This window comes from Cottoperca gobio, chromosome 5 (genome assembly GCF_900634415.1).
Source record: "Cottoperca gobio chromosome 5, fCotGob3.1, whole genome shotgun sequence".
NCBI lineage: Eukaryota > Metazoa > Chordata > Actinopteri > Perciformes > Bovichtidae > Cottoperca > Cottoperca gobio.
In genome coordinates this window covers 13,646,158-13,668,364 of record NC_041359.1, presented here as the reverse complement: position 1 = coordinate 13,668,364, position 22,207 = coordinate 13,646,158, and the positions used below count along the sequence as shown (strand labels likewise).

Below are 22,207 nucleotides of genomic sequence, written 5' to 3'. Positions count from 1 at the left end.
ATGCTCTAATCTTTGTTGGTAAAGACGATCCTCCCCTACTCTGATCAGAGACAAAGTTATCTGGGCAGTGCCAGACAGCTCGTACAGCAGACACATTATCAGCGATAAGCCGGTCTGGCTGAGCCACGAACAAATACTCCGACTCCTGTAAAGAACTCCCTACTTACGCACTAAGTACTGCATATTACAATGATGCCTGACCACAAATCTATTTATAATCCTTTGTGAAATTAACCTATTTTCTGAAAGAAAGGTTTAAGTGTATATGGGAGCATGTTCTACTTTTTGAAAAGAGTCAAATGTATTTGAAAAAATATGTTTTACAAACTATTCCTGTCGAGGATAGAGCCAGAGTAGAAGCATTAGAGCACCGTTGACGGCGCTTCATCTGCATTTTGGTTGTGAAATGATCACTTACCTGCAGCCAGGTGGCCATGCCTGTAGTCGTGGCTGTAGCCATGGTATCCATGGTAACAGTGTGGCATATAGCAAATCCTTCTGTAGTAACTCTGCGGATAGTTTGCGGCAGATATCAGGTATGCCATCGCTTCAATTAACAGCAGAAAGTAAATCCACCATCCTGATGACAAAGCCATGGTAATGCCTCACAGAGAAAATAATATCACAAAACTTTCTTGTAAAGAATTATTCTCTGCAAACACAATGTTTGTTAAACACAACAGCGTAAAAGATGAATGACCAGTTCTGCAGGTGCTGAATCCTGGTCTGATGTAACATGGTAAATACTTCTTATACACTCTGCCTCCTGATTTTTCTCTCCCTTTCCCCCTCCCATCTACCAAAACCAAATGTCCATCACATTAAAGATCCTCCTCTCTCCCCTTTCCCCACACTTCCCCCTCACCCCCAGCCTCTCTCTTACAGTAAAGGCATATCCATGAACTACAAATAAATAACTCTGCATTTTTCCAGCCAACAGCGATTGATGTCTCTCCCTGACAGATTTACTACATTTAGGGCCACTGTAAGAATATTATGTGATAAAAAGACTTATGAGTGCACATCACTCCGGTGAGAAGAATGTGAACCGACCAAAGGATGTGCTTTCTATATTTTTCTTTTGATACTTGACATGTATTTTATTTTTTTTCAAATGCCACTAAAGGAAAGCCAAATGTGATAAGTGCCAGGCATCTAATGCAGTATTTATAATCCAAACATCTGAGAAAGGAATGAGCCTTGCAGTGAAATCATCTATTCAGGAGCTAAGCACCGTGCGCTCTCATGTGCTGCCAACACATACATACAAACACAGCGGCAGGACCGTGACAGCACTTTATAGAGCTTATAAAGAGCAACGCATGTTCATGGTCAGCATCACTTCCCTCATTTGAACAGAAATGGCCCTTAAGAGACCTCTGCGGGACACAATGACTGTAAGCTTCACTATATATGATCTTTCTTCTTAATATTGCGAACTTAAAGCTTCGGTAACATACGCCTAATGATTACATCAGACCACAAGCATCTGAGAAGTACTCAAGCTCAGACAGACCAGCAGAAACTGATACATAATGTTTCTGTCATGCTGCACGCCAACATACTCACAACTCTGCACATAAAATGCATATTAGAGCAAACTTCAGAATCCTGTGGACAATGATGCCAGCCAGGTGAGGAGGAAAGCAGCCCGCTCATGCATGGAAGACAGATGATCGGCTTTGAGTCATATCTTAAGATACTTTGCCAGAGTAAGAAGTTCTTAATAAAATACCAGAAAAAATAACCTAGCAACAGCAAGGTGTCTGTCTTTGTATTTATTTTATCTTTACGGGAACTGAGCATCTAAAAGCTGCTGATTTTGGACGACTTTACTCACACATTCCAAGAGCTCACTATTAAGACAGGTGTCAAGCACTGGCAGACCATTACCCCCACCTTCATGCTCCTATTGGTCGGAGCAGTCGAGTTCCTGAGGCATGACGGCCAAAATGTTGACGCTGTTACACTTCACTGAGCACGACAGCAGTTACTGCTATTTGTATCAACATGGCTTATTTCAAAATATATACGTATATGAATAAATAATTGCACAAATCGAGGGAACCTTCCATATGAGATTTAATTGTAAATTCAGTAATTGCTCCGAACAAAAGATGCGTTTGTTCGTTTCTTGTCCATGTCAGCAGTATACGCGTACAATAATATCCCCCAGCAGATGTCTTTCATCAAAAGAATTATAGAAGGTTGCCAAGTACAGGATCCCCCAAAATAGTAATGTGGTTGTGTGCGATCCAACTCCCCAGAACCATTTATTCTTAACAGCTAAATGAATGGTTCTTGTCTCTCATCCGGACTTAGCAGACTTTGACTCTGAAGCCCTCCCAGCTTCAGTCTGTCATGCAGAAGGAAAGCTGATCACTTTCTGCAGACGCAGCGGCACACATGCAGCGCTAACCTAAACATCCACAACACCCATCCAGCTTCTTTTACTTCTGTTAATACTGCAGCCAATTACAGACCAGGAGGACATTAATGCTGCGGGTAGCTGCTTTCCTGCAATAAACACCAGTGGCGGAGGGCAGAGATCTATGAAAGCCAGCTGTGACAACGTTCCCATCAACCTCTTCTAAAAACCGTGACCTGGATCAGATCTCTTTTTGGTTCCTCCAGCAGACAGCCTTACTGAGGAGCACTCTCTGCTCTAGGCTTGGCGGCTGCATAGAGGAATCATTATTCTGATTAAACCACCAACTCGCGGAGATTTCCTAATCAGAAACATCAAACTTTGATGGAGCAAAATGTGAATGTCATGGGAAAATGTTTGGGAAGAAGCTCAGTTTAAGGTGAGCTGTGGTTCAGAGATGCTGGGCCTCTTGTAAGACTTGTAGCTGCAGAAGGCCACATTATTTTATCATCTACAGAGTATAGGCCTTTAAAGATCCGGTCCTGTGATCTGGTTTTGATGTTTACTGGTTGCAGAATCTACATTCACTGATGCAAACATTAAAATGAAGACAAAACTTCATGTTCAGAGTTCAAAAACATGAATACAGAATAAAGGACCAAAAACAAATGGACGCTGAGTGGAGTAAAGACATAAAATCCTAACTGTTGTCAGGTGAACCAGTCGGGGATCAGTATGTTTAAAATGAAATAGATCATTCAACGTGTTCAGAAAAGGTAGAAACTCTTTAAACAAGACTAAAAGAACAAATTAAAAATGTTATGATGGAAAGTTGAAGGATCACTGCAACGGATTGCAAGTTGTTGCAGTTCATCCTGAGGAAAACATGAACGGCAAATCATCTAATAGTTTCCCCTTAAAACCATAAATCAGTCAACGTAGTGGTGGCGTGAGGGGATTACCAAAATAGTTAGGATTCATCTTCCGTGAAGCATGAATGTCTGAACCAAGTTTCAACAGCTTACTGTCGAGATATGTCGGACTGACTGACGTTGCCATCCCGAGAGCCACACCGCTGGCGTGGCTGAAAACATTTAGCAGTTTAATAGTAGATGTTGAGTGGAGTAAGGACACAAAGCCGGGTGAAGTTCATTTCAGGGTTAGGGGTCAAATCACACGCTGTCATCTCGGGCTGAACGTTTGTTTTTTCCAAGGAATATTTCAATGCTATGTTTTTGGGTTTTTGGGCGGGGGGGGGACTATTTGTGCTTCAAAAATATATTTACACTCAATAAGTCTCAATAAGTGTAGTAATGTGGATTTGATAATCAAGCTCATAAAATGTGCTCAGCTGGATCAGAAAGGCTGTCTGAGAGAACATTATAGCTGTACAGTCTGATATCCAGAACCCGTTCATTTTACTGATATTGATATTAAACTGATGTACACCCCAGCTCCACAACAGACACAGTAAAGGACTCACCATGACAGCTTTTGCCATCTTCATTCAGTTTCTGTCCAGGAGGACACCTGCAGTAGAAACTTCCAATGGTGTTACAGCAGAGAGCCTCGCAGCCTCCATTGGTCTCCTCACACTCATTAACATCTGAAGGGAAGAAACGAGGGCAAAGTTAATCCTGCAGTTATAAGAACCCCAACCAAAAGCAGAAAGAACAAAGAACTGTTGCAGTAAACCAATCAAACCTGTTTAATGACTTTAGTGTTTTGGTGAAAACAACATTGATTAAGATTAAGAAGAAATGCTTCTTCCTTTTCATTCTGATTAAGTTCAAAATGTGTTCCATGTATAAATCTGGATGTAGCTTTTTAAAATGTGGAAAGTGCTGAAGTGCCTGGAAATTCATGAGAATAACTGCGGGGAAAGTGTATGCGTTGTTTCCATCCTTAAACTTGTCTCCTTAGTGCCACATTCGAGGAAATAAATACACAATATATCCAAAACAGAATCAAAATATAGCAAGTCATAAATTGAGTGGGACAAAAGGAAATATGCAGCACTTGCATGTCCTCGTCGCTTTGAACTTCCTCCAACATAAACCAGAACTGGCATTTATCAATCATGCAGAACCTCCAAAACACTTCCACCAGAAGTTTTTCTATCTGATTTCCATCAGCTGAATATCCTGCCGAAGCTGTCATCAACTATGTTAGATAAAATCTTTCCCTCCAGTTCCCAAACTACACATAATGACTCGGGTCAGATCCAGGTGCTGACAGTTCACCGTATAACGTACATTTGAGCTGCAGAGCGTCTGCGTAATGAGGAGACATTGAGATTGAAAATGAAAAGGAGTAATGTGTTCACTGTTACACTGTCGTTTCGGGACAGGGCTCTACATTCTGCATTAATGTTCAAATTCGTTCACATGGGGGTTTGTCAGGGGAGATTATGCTCACAGTGTAGTTTTAAACTTGATGACATTGCGCTGTTTAACTTGCAATGCCAGCAGAAGGAATCTTGGACTGAAAACTGAAAGCCATGGAGAAAATTAGTAGGGAGCATTCACTTGGCACTAATCAGCTTGTAAACTTTCTCCATGTCCATAAAAGAGGAGAGTTACTGTATGGAGGAAGAGTGCAAATGCAAAGAAAATTGCTTTATAGAACATTTTCCCCCTCAAGCAAATGTCGGTGCGTTGCGATGCCAGCGTTTAACCAGTCAATTACACGATTTCCCCTCTCCGTTTACAACATCTGGAAATGTTCACACCGACACTGCATTATTTCTATTGCCAAGTGTTTAAAATCTAAACAGAATACTGTATGTAAAGAAAGAAAAGCTTTAACATCAAGAACACATTGTATATGAAACATAATTCCTAATCAATGTATAACTCCAACCCTTCGTGGCCGGACTAGATAAACTGCAGCGACAGATTTATTTTACTTATTTTTATTTGGGCACTACATCACAAGAGCTTGATTTAATAAGTCTCGGTTCGGGGGTGAGAGAGAGTGCCTGCCTTTTAGTGCAGTTCATTTAACTTGCTAACTAGGTGCCGTAATAGCAGCATGTTGGAAGGAAATTATGCAGAAACAACCAGACAAAAGCAGACAAGTGATGGTGACCTGAAGTCAAGGGCAGGATTAAAAGACCCCGAGGGGGAGAACAGCAGCGCCCTCGTCTTCTCTCCTGAGGCCACACACCTGTTCCCCAGCTTGAGCAGGGTCTGCCCAGGGTCAGTGTCATGCTCATCATTCTCCGAGACTTTCTGCCCAATCAGCAGTCAGGAATGTTAAACTGCTACAGTTCAGAACACAACACTGGAAGCTGAACGTCTACAGCGGGTCTATAAGGGCAGGACTTTTGTCATGTGTAAAAGGTCAGAAGCAATTCATTAGAGGAAAAACAATGCACATGCTTTATGTATATGTAAATTAACCTTTTTATGTTCTTTTCGGATGTTTTCATTGTTTTAGTATCTTTTATTCTATTGTCTTCAATTACATTGTTGTTTCCTTTTGGAAAATCAATAAATAGTTACAAAACTCAAAGAGAGATGCACCAGGTTATTGTTAATATGTGGTTGCAACATGGAAACTTTATATCTTTGCCACACAACAGAAATACTCGCAGCCATGAAAGCATGTTAAACTCAACTGACCTGAGTGTGGGATTGGGGGCTGCACCTTCACTGACTCCAGGGGGGATTTCATATTCTGTCCCGAAGCTGAACCTCCAGCAGCGCGATCAGACATGACCTCTAAGAAGGGGCGAAACAAGAGCTGTAGCCGCCTTCATCTGTACAGACGAATGCAAGCGATCCATTATCAATTACTGTAATCTGTCTATTAGTCTTTTGTAAGTTAAAGGGAGCAGCCTGTTAGCCTAGCTTAGCATAGAGACGGGAAAGGGTGGGAAAACAGACTGGCTCTGTTCGCAAGCACATCAACTAGATACAGTTGGCAGCAGTTATAAGTTGTGGGTGAGCTTTAGAGGTGCTGGGGGAGGATTTTGACCTTCGGAGAGAGCCAGGTTAGCAGTTTCCCAAAATGTTGAACTATTATTTATATTTTTTAGTCTATAAAATGTCAGAAAATACTGAAATACGGCCATAGAAATCTCTCAGAGCCTAGAGGTGATGTCTTCAATGCACTTATTTTGGACAACTAGCAGTCCAGAACCAGAAGATATTCAATTCATAATATTATACAACAGGGAATCACAACAAATTAAAAAAATGTAGCGTCATTTATCAAACCAAATGTTTGTCAAAATAATTATTACTTTCTGTCGATCGACTAATCACATCTTTTAAAATCCATTTTAAAGCACGACATGCCTGTGCGTATATATATTTAAATTTAATTTAAATGTGTTTCTCTGAGACTGTTGACGTCTCTTATTCAGCTTTAGAAATAAAAAGAAGACTGTGGATCTTGTCCCCATCAAATATTTCAACATCGCTTTACAAAAAGGGATTTCTTTGCAGCCAACAACCCTTTAAATGTATATATGAGCAAGTCGTTAAAGTATTGAGATATCTCTGAAATACCATTGACCCATCCTTTAACTAGTCAAACGACTAATCGTTCAGCTTAAGCTTAAAATATAAAGTCTTTGTTAAACCTCCATCAAGAAAGTGTTTATTTAACGGTTCATTTAGTAAAACTGTAGTGAGTGGTTTGTCTTTGATTGCATTGAGGGTTTCCTGCGGTGTTTTTATAACAGAGGTTGAAGCAAGACTGCTCACATTATTTGAAACAATAAAAACCTTTTATGAAACAAACATTAACCTTCGGGAACAGAGCAGAGACGCGGCAAAATGCTCTATATTTACTGCGTGGGACTTTCAGGTATCTACCGACTGAATGATCACAAATGTTCAGGATCTGAGCGACTTACCACCTCGTCTAAACAAGTCCATGATGGAAACCCTGGAAGTGTGCATTGTTCAAATAGGATAACAAATCTTTTGCCAAATCGCTCAGAGCCGTTATGCCTTCTTGTTGAAATATAAAACAAACGTGTATAATGTGTATTTCCCTGCAGTGGACACTCTGTTCCAAAGCAATCAGGTAAAGCATTAAAAACTAAAATTCTTGATTGTGTTTCTGCAAGTTCAGCTGCTGCAAAGCTCTAAGTTTACATTCCTCTGCTGTATTGTGTGACTTCCTGCGATAAGGACGACAGCCACTGCTCCCAAGGATGACGGGGGCCAATGTCTCGGTAGACCACGAGGGGCCAACAAAAACCACCAGACCTGATATTATCTCAGGGGGGTCAATGGGCTGGAAAATTGCAGTTTTCATCGAGGGACAGGGTGGGGAGGGTGACGGAGGGGGGGGGGGGGACGCGAGGATAGCCTAACCTGTTTCCTTTTCGGGCCCTGATCTAAAAGCCTGCTGGTGTAATAATGTGCCTTGCTAGTGTTCATTCCCTGCGGTCCTCACAGCTGCTTTCATTTACCAGGTGCTATAAAGACGGGGACTCGCTGGAGGTTTGACCTGCACATGTGAGCGCGGGACGGTCCATGACAACATCTCGTCTGACAGACAAACCGATCGTCCATGAACTGGAACTGACAATTTACTTCACATTCTTTCACGGGAAATTCATCCTCACCTTTGACCTCCAGCATAACGACCCATAAAGTGGTTACTTAAAGGTCTTTTCAAGGGTCGGTTAAAAGACTTTGGGATCATTTACACACATCTTGCACGGCACTGAATAAAAATGTTTTTCTGTTCATTTTGGCGTTCTATTTTACTCATTTAAATCCTATTAATGTGCTTTTTTTATATTGCCTTATGTCCCATTTATATCTGGTCTTACTGCCTTGTATGTCCCATGTACATCATTCTGAGTTGCCTCATTGTAGATAGTTGCTATACAAATAAACATGTCTCGCCTTTTGTAGAGGACACGTTTCCTTAATCCGACAGGCAGCCCCAAAAGCCAGAAGCTCAAATGACACAGATAAACAGGTGAAATATGAACGTTATTATAAAAGTTATGTTATGGACCCCATAGCTCTTCATTTATTTCCCATGGATATTCTTCCTAGAGTCAGATTTCATGAGAATCCCAAAGATACGTTCAAAATGTTTCATCCAAGCAATATCTCTGCGGTTCAGATCATTGTGTCTACAGTAAGTACTTTAGCTCTAAGGTTTCCTTGTAATGCTTTTCTGGCAGACTACTGTCTCTGTGCTAACGTTTACAGGTAGACTGCACATGTTGAGGATTAGTCTTACTGCTTCAGATCTAAATGAAATATAGAAGGTATAAAAGCATAAAACGTGTATTCTTTGATGACTGAAAACATTGGTTGGTCAGATCCTCAGACGAGACATTAAATACATTTTAAACTACAGGAGACAAGACAAAAAAAGGATCCATTTCTATCCTTCCTTCTTATTAAGGCATAAGATCAAGTTCAACATTGCCCCCTGCTGTTAACTCTTGCTACATCAACAATAGCCCAGATGTGCTGCTGGATGTTTATCAAGTTGACACTATGTGATTCTGTTCATCATGTAACTAAAACAAAGCTAGAACAATATAATAATTCAAAGTCAAAGAGGACCACACTTTACTTGTCACAGTGCCCGCTCTAGTAAAACATATTTCACTCCGGTTCACCGCACGGCACTGACTTTCACCAGAAAACTATGTATGCTGTATTAAGCGTCCAATCATTTCCACCCCATCTCCAATGTGAGGCGTTCAGGGTGCCAGTGTTGGGTACGAGTTTCTTCTTAAAGCCCTGTAATTGTGGCCAGTGTGGCAGCTGAGTTGTTGTTAAGTGGTACTATCATTCGGACGTGGGGTGGCTTTCCTGAAAGTTAAAAAATGTCCCCTTAATGACAGAGGACCGACCACACACCGACCCCTATGATGTACATCCACTGATGTTTAAGACGCCTGTACATCCTTTCACAAACCTCTAATGTTTCCATGAAGTCATTAACAATCTGTTTCAAGTTTGGAGGAGAAACATCCCTCTACACAGAGTAAGGGGTTTTACAGTTTAAACATTGAAATGTGCTTCTGTTTCCTTTTAATAAAGACTTCACAATCAGGAGGATACAACACATCTCAGTGTTGAAGCTTTTTGAGCTGCTGTACCTCTCATTACTCTAAATAAACACTCCAACTTCTCGCTTGAAATATGAAGTCATCACAAGTTCTGAGGGTTCGATGTAGAGCTGCGGTGAATCAATTAGTCATTCAACAGAAATTGATTTTTCCATGCAAATATGCCGTACATCTGATGGTTCCAGGTTCTCAAATGTGGAAATTAATTGCTTTTCCTGGTCTTTCATTATAGTAAATTCAATATTATGGACTTTTGGCTTTTGGTTGGACAGAACAAGACATCGGATGATGTGACAGTGGGCTCTGGGATATTGAAATGGGCATTTATCGCTGATTTCTGATGTTTTATAGACAGATTTATCAAATACTCGAGAAAATAATTTGCAGATTAATCGTCATTGCTACGGTATACTCTTTGAGGTGTTTTTGCTTTGTTGACAGGTGTCAGCCGCGGTGGTCACTTTCCTTCCGATTGAACGTTTCTCATGTGAAAACGCAGAGGAGCAGAATCTAAATTCTTTGCTTATCTGTGTATTTAAACCGTTGTATTTTGTTTTTATACATCTTCTTCCCAAGGCATGTGTTGACAAGAAACCACAGACGAGCAGCAGACTGTTGTGCTGAGAGAGTCTGACTCTTACGTACAAATATCAATCAAGCGACTCTGTGGTCTCTGTACAGCTTATTACCCACCCCACTGAGTCCTAACTTTTATTATTTGTACATGTTTGACCACAAGGGATTTATGTGCGACATCAAAGACACTAAAATCCAGTGTTGGGTTTGTTTAGTGAACATTATGCTCCACTGAGTCCTAAACTCCTCTAATCCCTGTTGTGATGATCCAATTCACTGCACCGCAAGGTAAGTGTGTGTGTGTGTGTGTGTGTGTGTGTGTTTCATGTGCACATATTTGAGTGTAGGTACTCATGTGTGTTTGTGTGCTATGGGATAGCGCATCCTTAAGAGCCAGCTGCTTCTCACTCGTGTAAGCTTTCATTTCAGCCCTCGTCTTCACTACAGCTGACTGAGAATACAGCAACTCCTTCATTCCCAGACACAGGCAGAACTTAAAGAAGTCAAACTGGAAATCTAAGAGTTGTATACTGGTAGAGACAATCGTAAAGATCTTTTACATGACTGTTTTGATGAAAAGTGCCTGAGAGAGCAGTACATCTTGAGACATTTGTCCCTTCAAAAGCCTGCGGGTCGCCAAAGATTTCTGACTTCTGTCACTCGTTTTTCCTGTCAGTAAAAGTTACAGGCAGCAGCGAAAAAATAAGTAGGCCAGCTGCATGAATGTGTGCATGTCTCCAGAATAACATGTTATGATACACAGATGAACAGGAGGAACAAACACCTCGTGGACCTCAAGGGATTGCCCTCTGCCCTTTGCGTGCGCTCTATCTATGCTCTACCTGTTCGGACCCATCTTTTCCAACTTTGACCCTGGAGTTTTGAGTGCCTGCGACAACAAATGGAAGCCAGCGGGAATCCAAAGATTACTTGTTGTGGTTTCCAGCCAGTCTCCCCCTCGGTCACTTGTGTGAGATATGCTGCTGTGGTATGTGTGCAGCAGCCTTAGTGGATGGAAAGTTGCTCAGAGTCTTTTACCTGCAGGGCAAAAGGTGCCAGATACAAGACAGACTGTCATGCTCAAGGTGTACAGGGGAGAATAAACATTGAAGCTCTGGTCATTGCGTCTTATGTTCAAGTGTGACACTACATAGTTTCACAGTTGTTCAAAGTTGAAAGGAACAGCAGTCAAATACACAACCCCCCCCCCGGCTACATTTAATTCAGAGGCTTTGGGCTTCATGGCAGAGCACTAACCTGCTCAAGCAGCGATATGTGGTGGTATTTTCCTGACCTTGAAATGAGTTTGTATTTCATTTCCAGCGTGGCACAAAGGTAGGAAGACAACAAGATGGGAGCCTCACAAATAATGCAGCATACAGCCAGGATCCAAAGTTGATAATTAGGCGATTCAACTAGAGAGCACGCACTAGGCAGAAAGGATCTGAAGAATAATGTAAATGAATGGAAGATGCATTAGGATCAGTGGTTCCCAACCTTTGTTTCCTTTATGAACATGTGAAACAGTACAAAGTGAGCTCACCATTGATCAAAGGTTACATATTTCTATGTGCTACGAGCGTTAAGGTGAGGAGTGATTTGATTATTTAATAAAAATATTTTTAAAGCCCTGAAGAGGTTTAAACTATTCAGTGTTTTACAAGAAGAAAAAAGATAATACATTTTATTATATATATATATATTAAAATGTTACATATTACATATGTTTTTTATGAACTAAAATATATATATATATATATATATATATATATATATATATATATATATATATATATTATATACATATTGTAATGGATCAGTATCAGCGATTAATCCTGATTACACTTTACTGAATTCTAGAGCGTCTTGTGTTGCAGCGCCGCTCTCCATTATAACAATATATATAACAATATAATATAATAATATCAGATTCAGAAGGCTACGCTTGTGATTTCAATGTTCCAGATACATATTTAATCAATTATGCATATCTTCTGCTACTATGTAATACGCAAGTATTGGATTTAAGTCTAGATCGTCATATACCCAATGTTTAAGGATCGGGGACAAAAACATTTGATTGGGACATCCCTAATATTGTATTCCACCTACCTCCCCCACCACAGCTCCTCCTTCAATCCTTTCCTTAGTATATTTGGAAGTGATGTTTTAACTAAGATTTAACGTTTACAGTTTGTGTTTATTAAGGGTTATGATATGTTTTCCACAATTTTAAAGTAATGTGATTATAGCAAGAATGCCAGTGAAGCAGATTCCACTGAGATGGGAGGAAACAGAGCCGTATGACAGTAATGGGATTTGTTCTTTTTTTTAAATAGCCTCGACATGTGAAAGGCGACTGACCCTGTCTCATTACATTTCTTTCAGATTATCATTTGTTTTTTACACCTCACGAAACATCAGTGAAACGCTGGCTGTGCATTGAAAGACAGCGCACTCTTGAGTGAACGTTCCCCAAGGCTAAGTGGCTTCCATATGGAGAGAATACATAACAGAGGAGATAATGTTGTAGGTGGAGGAGAAACAGAGATTAGAAGTGAAGTATTTGGCTCAGTGGAATACACAAGGAGCTGATAAGGAGGCAGATTTAGTAAAGATGTGGAAGTTTCAGTGGAGTAAAAAGGTACGAGAAATGAGGAGAATCAGGACACTGATTATTGCTGATTATTCCTCTAATTGTATTTTGCAAACTCTTGTCACTGCTAATTTACACAAACTTTATGCCCCAGCATGACCAGGAGCGACCTTTCATCAGGAATGCTGTAAAGAGCCTAATGAGACTGGGTGGGAGCCAAGACTCGGCACAATTATGGGAGATTAGGGTGCTCTGCAGGATGCAATGGCAGGTAGGTGGGCAAGGATGTACCCCACCCTTGGACTGCAACGCACTCCCTCTCATTAGAGGTGCCTTTACTAACTTCACAGGCTGTTCTCTCTCTCCCGTGGTTAAACCTCAAAGTTTCACACTGTTTCAGGATGGGAAGGCAGACACAGGAAGAGGGACGATCCATGCTTTTGTCTATAAGGGTCCATTTCTGCAAAAGAAAAAATAAATCCCGTCTCCATTGTCAATGTCATTGTTAGTTTTATCAGTTAAACAGTGTCAAACCAGTGGTTGGACTGTGTATCGCATGTGTCAAACAAAAATGCTCCATAGCGCTACTAGTGGTCAGAAACTTTACAGGGAACCTTTAAATAATTAGCTGAGTGCTAAACATTTACTGCTTCCAGACTCCTTTTATAATACTGGGAATATCTTTCCATTTAGGACTGTTGGTAAAACAAAAACAATATGAGAAATTGTGAGTGGCATATTCCACTTCTTTCTGACGTTTTATAGAGCAAAATGGTTAGTCAATTATTTTAAAATGATACAGATGAAACAATATTGTAAATAATCATTAGTTGTAGTCCTAGACATTCCACTTTTCACAATGAGACAGATCTTCACTGTTTATCTCTGTGCAGCCCTCTCACTTCCCTTCTCTCATCCCAGGCTTCTCTCTCTTTCACTCAAGAGATAATAAAACAAAGAATCAGAGAAGCTCTGGACAAAAAGGGGGAGAATGTGTGAGAAAACCGTTGCTGGGAGCTTCTGGTCCCTCCGGCACTGCCTACATCTCCATGGCCTCCTCCTCCTCCTCCAGCTGCTTTGGAAGTCACGCTATGCTGACTGCTAACAATACTCAAAGAACGGGATTAAACCTTCAAATGGTAAAAAACAGAAAACCTGTCAGTGACTCTGAATGGTCCATTTAAAGTCCAATTTATGTATGATGGTAGAGACTGTGTTGCAACTCAAAGAATACTTTAAGCGTTACTTAAACAACAGTTATGAGCAGCTACATTATGTCACCACCTGACCGTGTTTACTGTTCCTAAAACAGCTCTCATTACAACATTTTTCACATTCTGTGTTTGAGGTTAGAAGCTAAGACGTCGTAATTCTCTCCGAGTAAAGTAAAAAAGCAGACTTCAACCTGTTCACGGACATTTCAGCTGTAGCCTGCTAAATCCATCAGAGGGGAAAAAGGGAAACCCAGTGAATGATTTACACTGCTTGTGATCTTTCTAGGCATTTACTATCCCATTACCATTATACAACCTTTTCTATCCCACTTAAAAAATGCTCTAAAAGCATAACAGCCAGATTTTGAGCAGATAAAACAAATGTGTTGATCATTATACAACAGTTATATAACCTCATGCCCTGATGCCCAAACACCTTTTGACCTCTCGGTGGAGGGTTGACACACCAATCATGAGTGACAAACAGCTGCAGCTGGGCATCGCACAGATTTACAGCTCATGGCTTTACGTGCTCATATTTAGCTCGGGGTATCTGACCACAGTAACAGATAATCATGTGAATTATGGGCGAGTGTTAAAGTGTTTCAACACAGCCAACAGTTCACAGCAGTGTGGGAAAACAGGAACAATTCAAGGTGTGATATTCCTGGAATCTTTTCTGTGATGAAGCTGCCAACAGTGAGAGTGGGTTTGAACTGGTCACAGCCACATTGTAATGGCATTGTCTTATTCGAAAGTATAAAACAGATCACAATGCTGTACCTGTCAATCAATAGGTTTTTCCACTGCTGTAATGTAACAGAACGTAATGTAAAGCATAGCCGTGTTTTATGGCTTTGTTTCCAATTTTCTCCACCGGCTTTGGGGACGAGCTACTGGAATTAAATTCTGCCGCTGCTCAGGACATGAAGCTAAATGTAAGTTACAGCTGGCAGTGCTGCTGATCATGATTGGCAAAGCAGATGTGTCGTCACATCAAAACAAAGACAACTACAATGAACACCAACGTAACCCCCCCCCCATTTAACTTGCGCATCAGCACCAATCAGGAGAACAACCACTTTTCAAAAAGAGGAACAACAGGGAAAGCTTGTTGGACAAACAAAGATGTCCAGGCCCTCATTAGTATTTTGGGGATGGGTGGGGGAGGGCCCATTCACACAAGTAGTTGAAAAGTAGTAGTAGTTGGAAAGAAAAAGGTGGAGCAGAACATTTCTGGTAGAATTGGAGATACAACACGGGACAACGCAGAGGAAACATTCAAATGAGCAAAAAAGGATCACAATGTTCAGGGCCACCAATCAGAGTCAGACTCTCTCCGTCTGCATATACACTTGCGTCTCATCTTCACATAAAAGTTACGTTAGGTTGTTGTCTGTCTTTCTTCACTTGCCTTCCAGCAAATTACACCCAAAATGTCACAATTTGTAAAAATCCAATGGAAACGCAAGGAGAAGCTAGTCCCAAAGCCTCATAAGGCTCCTAAAAGTTCAGGTTAAGAGAAGCCTCAGATTACAGGTTGTTAAATTCCTGCAATGGGAATGAGCTACACAGCAAGTTTCACATTCTTTAAGTCTGACATGAATATATTCATGTTTGGATCTTTTCCACCTGGTTTCCAAAACACCCAAAAACTATACAAACTTATATATTCTTATAAGGCCTGATAGAATCAGCCACACAGGCTCATCGCCACAACGGGGTCACGTACTTGTTAATGCCGAGGCAAGGAAGCCAAGAGCAAAGAGTCAGCGAGTGTTTCCTCGCTAATCAACTGACAGTCAAACTCATACCCTTACCAGAGTGAGGAAGCATGTGTGAAATGGTTTAACCATACGGGAAAGAGATGTTCTGTTTCACAACATGGCCCCATGCAGGCCTGTATCTTTTAAACATGACAGATACCATCTGTGTCACCGCTGCTCTCTCTTGTCACAGTCTCTAAATGGCTTGATGAGCAGCCGTGATGATAGCAGTTCACCCACATTTTCAAATAGGGTTAGATGTCACGTCGCCTTCCTGCTGTTCATTACCAGTGAGTGCAGCGACGGAAGGTCGAGTCTGCTCTACAACGGTACAGACTGGGTCCACATGCTGCCCTGAACTTTGACCTTTCTGCCCCCCCCCCCCCTGCCATCTTCAGCGCAGCGGAGTAACCACTGTTACGTAAATCAGTTTAACTAAGCACACAGTTATACTAGTAATACTATAATCCCTGGTGATCTCTGCAAGACAGAAATCATTGCACGTAAGTATAAAACCACGGTCAGTGACAGCGAAGTCCAGCAATACTTCTGACCAACATGCCACTAATGTGTTAATTGAGATTTGACATCTGGGAGGTATGAACCCCCCCACACCCACGTGCGTCAGTGGTTACCATGAATAACTAAGAATAAGCATTGCAACCATGACAGACATGTAAAAAGGGAAAAACACATGTTTTTGAGCAGGTAAGACAGGCACATCATCCAAATTCAACAGATATGAACCAGTTAGAGAAGTCGCCCCAAGGCCTGCTTTAAGGGAATGTACTATGTCTACATGTATGAGAGGTGAGAGGAGCGTGGCAAAAGGCAGGTTACAACAGGCCACTGGACTGTTTGTCTGAGGAAAGACCTCCATTGAACTTTAAGTGATTGCAGAGAAGGACAGCTATTAGAGGAGGCACTGCAGAGAGCAACAGCTGAAATCACCCTGTGTTGACTGCAGCTATACACGCAAACTCATCCCGGTCTTATGAAAGTCTGAAGCCCATACTTGCCAGACACATGAAACTTTCTGGAAAGCTGTAAAACTCAAAGAAAGAAGGACAGAAGCAGCAAGAAAGAAGATGTGAAATCAGATGCGAGTGCGCTCATGTGAAGACAAGATTAACTGTTAAATATTTCTTCTGCTTTCTTTATCTCACACTAAGTTCTTGACTGGACGACCCTGGTTCAAGTCTGTATACTTCAAAGGATCATTGTAACTCAAGTGTCCTTTAACAACACAATTAATTCCCACAATAGCTCCAGGGTTGCTGTCCTGACCTTACAACCACACTAACAAGCACGCAACCTCACAACCTCATTTTTCAAAACAGATCCTTACAAGACGGTTGTACAATTATTTAAACCAGTGGATCTCAATCTGGGGGTCGGAGGTGATTTCTGGGGTTCCCCAGAGGGTTGTGGACAACAAAACAAATTAACATTAAATATAAAACAACATTAGACATAGATTAGAATTGTATTGTATATTGTATTTGTGATACATCTACCCAAGCACAAGTTCTACTCATTTGACCATTTACAGCACAAACGTCCACCTGCTCAGCTGTGGGGGCAACAGTACTCAGACGGCAAAATGTTTGGGGGGAAAAAACCCATTAAAACACTTGCCAGCTCACTAAATGTGCAGACATTTTAAGATTGATCAATGCGTTTGCATGAGGGGTGGGGTTGCAAACACCAGCTTAATTATTCTGGGGGGGGGGGGGGGGGGGGGGTCATGACCCGAAAAGGTTGAGAACCACTGATTTAAGCCATAAACCATGTAAATCTCCGCATTGTGGGACTAATAAAGGATTTCGGATTCGGATTCGGATAACATGCAGGCAGCATGTTGAAGCAGAAACAAACACAGCGTTTCCAAACGGTAATGTTTGGTGCTCTTTCTGTTTACCTCAGAGCTACCAACATCACAGGACACACTGCGTTTGTTTCCAAACAAGCTGTGCAACTGAGACGTTAAAAACATATTTTATGTCCAATTTTAATAAGAACAAGCAGATCAATTGTGTTGAGTTGCATCTTAACGATATGGTCTCTGGTATGCAGTGCTGCAGTGTATATGTCTAGGGCTTTTATTGTGAAAGGGACATACCCAACTTAAAGGCCAAGGTGGAGATAACTACTTAGATAGATAGATAACTTAATCTTGCAGTTTAGCATCAACAACGCTAAATTGTTCACATATTTTGTTCGTAAAAAAAAAAAAAAAATCAGAAAAGAAAAAATGTAGGGATCTGAAATGAAACAGGGTAGAAGTTAAGTAGCATGAAGTGATTATACTGAAAGTAGAAGGAACCTCAAAATTGTACAGTATTTAAGTAAATGTACTAAGTTACTTTCCACCTCTGTTATTATGTAATTGTGACCCATGTGATCAGACATCATAAAACATCTCAATCAAAGGTTTAGAAAAGTTACGAGATCCTCAGACATGTTATTTTCTCGGCATCTTCTTCAGAGTAGGAGCTCAGCGTGTTTACGCTGTGCCATGTCTCAGCACACCAGACTGTGGAGGACTCGCGTCATTCATCGACAGGCTCCATAGAAATAACCAACCTCATTATTTAAAGATTTAGTCAATCGTTTCTAAACCTAAGTAAAAAAACCTCTGAAGACATCATATTCACTACTTGGGTGTTAATCTCTCTGGATTATTGACATAGAGCAATATGTGCATATGTGTTATTGATGCCACAAACTGTAAAGTGTTAGAGAAAAAGACAATCTGCCGTGTTTAAATTATGCATTTGCTGTCATTTGTTGTCTTAAAGAGGAAAACAGGACAAAAATACATTTGAAAAGTTCAGATAAAATAGCAATAGCACTTATTTTGCTAGATATTAGCAGTACAAAATGGCAATATTAATCAGACTACAAAGCTTTATTTGAGCATAATCTAGGGGAATAAATGCAAGTAACTCTGCGGATGGTTTGATTGATATACTAACATTTGCACCGACTCAAAAGCTTCAAAGAAAACATGGCTGTCGCTGAGCCTGGGAGCCTGCTTTGAAGCAAACATTACAGTGATAATGATGATAGCCATCAGCAGAGGGTCAGTCTTGAGTGATGTCTAGAACAAGTGGGTCCTCGTGGCACTGCAATGACCCCAAACCCAGCCAATATATGAGCTTACTGTTCAGAAGTCATTCACAAAGAGCAAAGAAAATGAGTCGCAATTACTGCAACAGAGAAAGAGCTCTTTCAGTAAAACATTTGACAATTTAGGGATCAACAAAAAAAAGTCTAAAAATCACATGTGGGAAAGGAAGAACGACCGTATTTTCTCATAAGTGGTTACATCGTTTCAGAAAAATGTTTCCCTTTTCTATGAAGGATTTAACTTTGATATCACTGACTCCTTATTCCTCCTCCTTGTATCAGTTTCAACTAACTCTTAGAAAGTTATTACACAATCCATCAGTTTTATGTATTTGATATAACTTTCATTTAACCTTTCACCCCAGAGAGCTTTAAAAAGATATTTAAAAATTCTTCACCTAAGACAGTAAAGTCTCATGTTACAAATGGTGTCTGCTTCTCTGTTCGTTTGTCTGTCTGTCTGTCTGTGGCTGAGCCCAGATGTCAGCTGGTATGAAGACATCTGCCCTGCCAGAGGTCTAAAAGCCTTGAAAGCTCTTGATCCCAGATGATACTGCTTGTCTACTGATGACAGGGTGGATACTGAGTACATCAGGCACCGAGTGACGAAATCCCGCTGGATATAGAGAAGACAAAGACTTTTAAAAAGAAGCAAGAACAGAGAGAAGCCTCACAAACGCACCGGGTACGTGGCTACACAAATGGTTGCCAGTTCTGTTATAAGTTATTTCTATTAATTGGTCGTTAAGCAAAAGATGTCGAACTATTTCTCTGCAACATTAAATATTTATGACATAATAGGCAACAATCAAAATTTAGGTTGAGAAATAAATATCCCTGGTTGATCACATTTGATTGACAGAGGCCTTGTAACAACCCCACAGCCGGCATTACCATTTGATTCAAATGTTGCTACTGTAAGTCCTGAACGCTGCACAAAAGTACATGAAGTCCCCTTTTTCTGACTGAACAACGCCCACTTCAACACACTGTGCCAAAAGCACATAGAAAAATTCAAAATACAGAAAATCTCACAAAACTTTGTACTTTGTACTTTGTACTTTGTACTTTGTACTTTGTACTAGGAAACGTGTACACTGTGTACATTTGGTTTTGCACCTTATGCAGTTGTTTGCTTTCCCCCCTCTATATGCTTGAACTCTTTCCTACTTTGTACTGCAACTGCTGCACAACAATTTCCATCGGCATAAATAAAGTTCTATTAATTTATCTTAATTAATGCCATCAAATATTACAACAAGTGCTTTGGTAAAAAGTCTTCAAAGTAATTCACACAATCACAATGACTTATCTTCAGGAGTCTATATCATGTCATGTCAAATTATACGACCTTGAAATGATCTATCCTTCTATATGATAACGTCATGGTTTGGAGTGTGAAGCGGAGGCAGGTGACACATTCACATAAATAGGATTTATTGTGTTTGAAAGGACTAGAAGAGCCTCGAGGTACCGGTCCATCGCTTAACCACAGAGTAAAAGTACAAATACAAAAGAACAGTAATTATTGTCTTACACATAACTGAGATACAATGATACTAAAAAGCAAAACAGATGAGTGCTCCAGACTGTTGAGCAAGGAACTAATTGTCCTCTTTGAACGACATAAACACACCATTTGCTGTACACAAATACGGACGAACCACATCAAAAGCTCTTCAAGGAGAGATCACCACATGCGACTGCGGAGGAATGCTTACATTAGCATCTAAAGTGATTAAATGATGAGTGAATCTTTATGGCTCCACGCATTCATCCTCGGCCACATCCTTCAGCTTTTACGTAAACAAGAGAACAAGCAGTGACTGACAGTTGTGTGCAGCATGTGGATCGCAGCAGTAACTGCTTGTGTGAGCTGCGTGCTCTCGTCTACACCACATGGTTATTTATCTGGGGCTCAAAGATGTGACAGAGTTACAATACAATGGTATGTGCCTGACCACCACAGAGTGTTCTTCAAAATGGCTGAACTGTACATCAGAGCAGTCACTCAGTTAAAAGAGTAATTCATTAGAAGTGATGTTATTGCTCTTTCTCCAATGAGCCACTTTGTACTGAGCATGCAGCTTATTCCCTTTGCCCTCAGGACTCTTGACACTGAAGTGTCCTGTATTTGGCACATCCCAAGTGTTCCCCCAGTCAGCCCCACACCCTTCATCCAGCAGCCCATTCTATGCCAATCACAGGGCAATATAACTGCCAGATAGTTTACGGACTGATAGCCTCAAATAGAGGGAGGATCAGGGCGTGGGGGTCTGCTACATAGCTCTCCATCAGTATGGGCCCCTAGGTGCCCATTGATGACAGCTATCATTCCCATTGCAGAACAATGCTGGTGGATCTCAATGTTTGGAAAGGGAAGTGGGGGGGTCTGCACTGATATCAAACAGAGAAGTTCAGGGGCTGCCTGGAAGCAAAACTGAACGGGATGGGAACCTATGTAGTGATGAAAGATAGTGAAAAGTAGGACTGCAGATCAGCGTCTCCCAATGCCCAAGATGACATCCTAAAATGTCTTTTTTTGACCCCAGCTCAAAGATGTTCTTTTTACCGTCATAGAGGATTAAAGAAACCCGAAATTAACGTATAAAGAGCTGAAATCAGAGAATTTGGACTTATTTTTCCTTAAAAAAACTACTAAAACCGATGAAGACAATGAAAAATAGCAGCTGAAGAGTATGCTCATTAGACTTCCATCTCACTTGTTTAAATTAGCTTCACTAGTGATGTTTTCACCAAATGGAAGTGGGGGAATATAGACAGGAGCACAGTGTATGTGTCTCATAATACATTTGTTCTCACTTCTACAAGTGTTGCTGGAGTTTAGATCCTTGAAGACTGCTCGTCTTCATGCACCTCGCAGAAAGGTGCCAGAACCCCTACCGTGTGTCTGGTGCTGGAAACCCAACACAATATACTTCAAGTGTCAGACCCAGATCACCCAGTATTTATGTACGACTTGATATTTTATAACAAGAGCATAAATAAAAGCATTCAAATGTGGCAACAAAGCTGTCTGAGTATTGACAGTTCTGTATATTTCCTAAAGCCAAAAGTGCAGCGGAGAGAGGTGTTTTCATTTTTTACTGATTTCATTATATATTTCGGAACTGAAAAAAATGTATTTTTTCCATTAACTGTATTTGATGTGTAAGTGTTGTGGTGTTTTAGCTATGTTAAGTCAGAAACCGGAACTCATCTTTCATGTGTCATCAGCTCTTAGGAATACAGAAACTACACCAATGAATAAAAACGGTACACAACAGATACGTTTTTATTCCCTCTGTTCTTTGTCTTTGTCCCATAAAACTCAGCATAAATACCAACAGCTTTGACATTTCCTCTTGTGCCCCGCCTGTCCCGTGTCAAATCAAAATGTATTTATATAGTCCAATATCACAAATTACACATTTGTCTCAGTGGGCTTTACAGACTGTACAGGATGTAACACCCTGTGTCCTTAGACCAGTG

General features: G+C 40.8%; 1 protein-coding gene across 1 annotated transcript in view; it reads right to left on the bottom strand.

Moving 5' to 3' along the window:
- Positions 1-22,207, bottom strand: part of megf6b (multiple EGF-like-domains 6b) — a 57,223-nt gene that overhangs the window by 23,360 nt on the left and 11,656 nt on the right. The window contains exon 5 of the mRNA XM_029432844.1: positions 3,852-3,974. Within this exon, the coding sequence (XP_029288704.1) occupies positions 3,852-3,974 (123 nt within the window). The remainder of the gene's footprint in view (positions 1-3,851; positions 3,975-22,207) is intronic.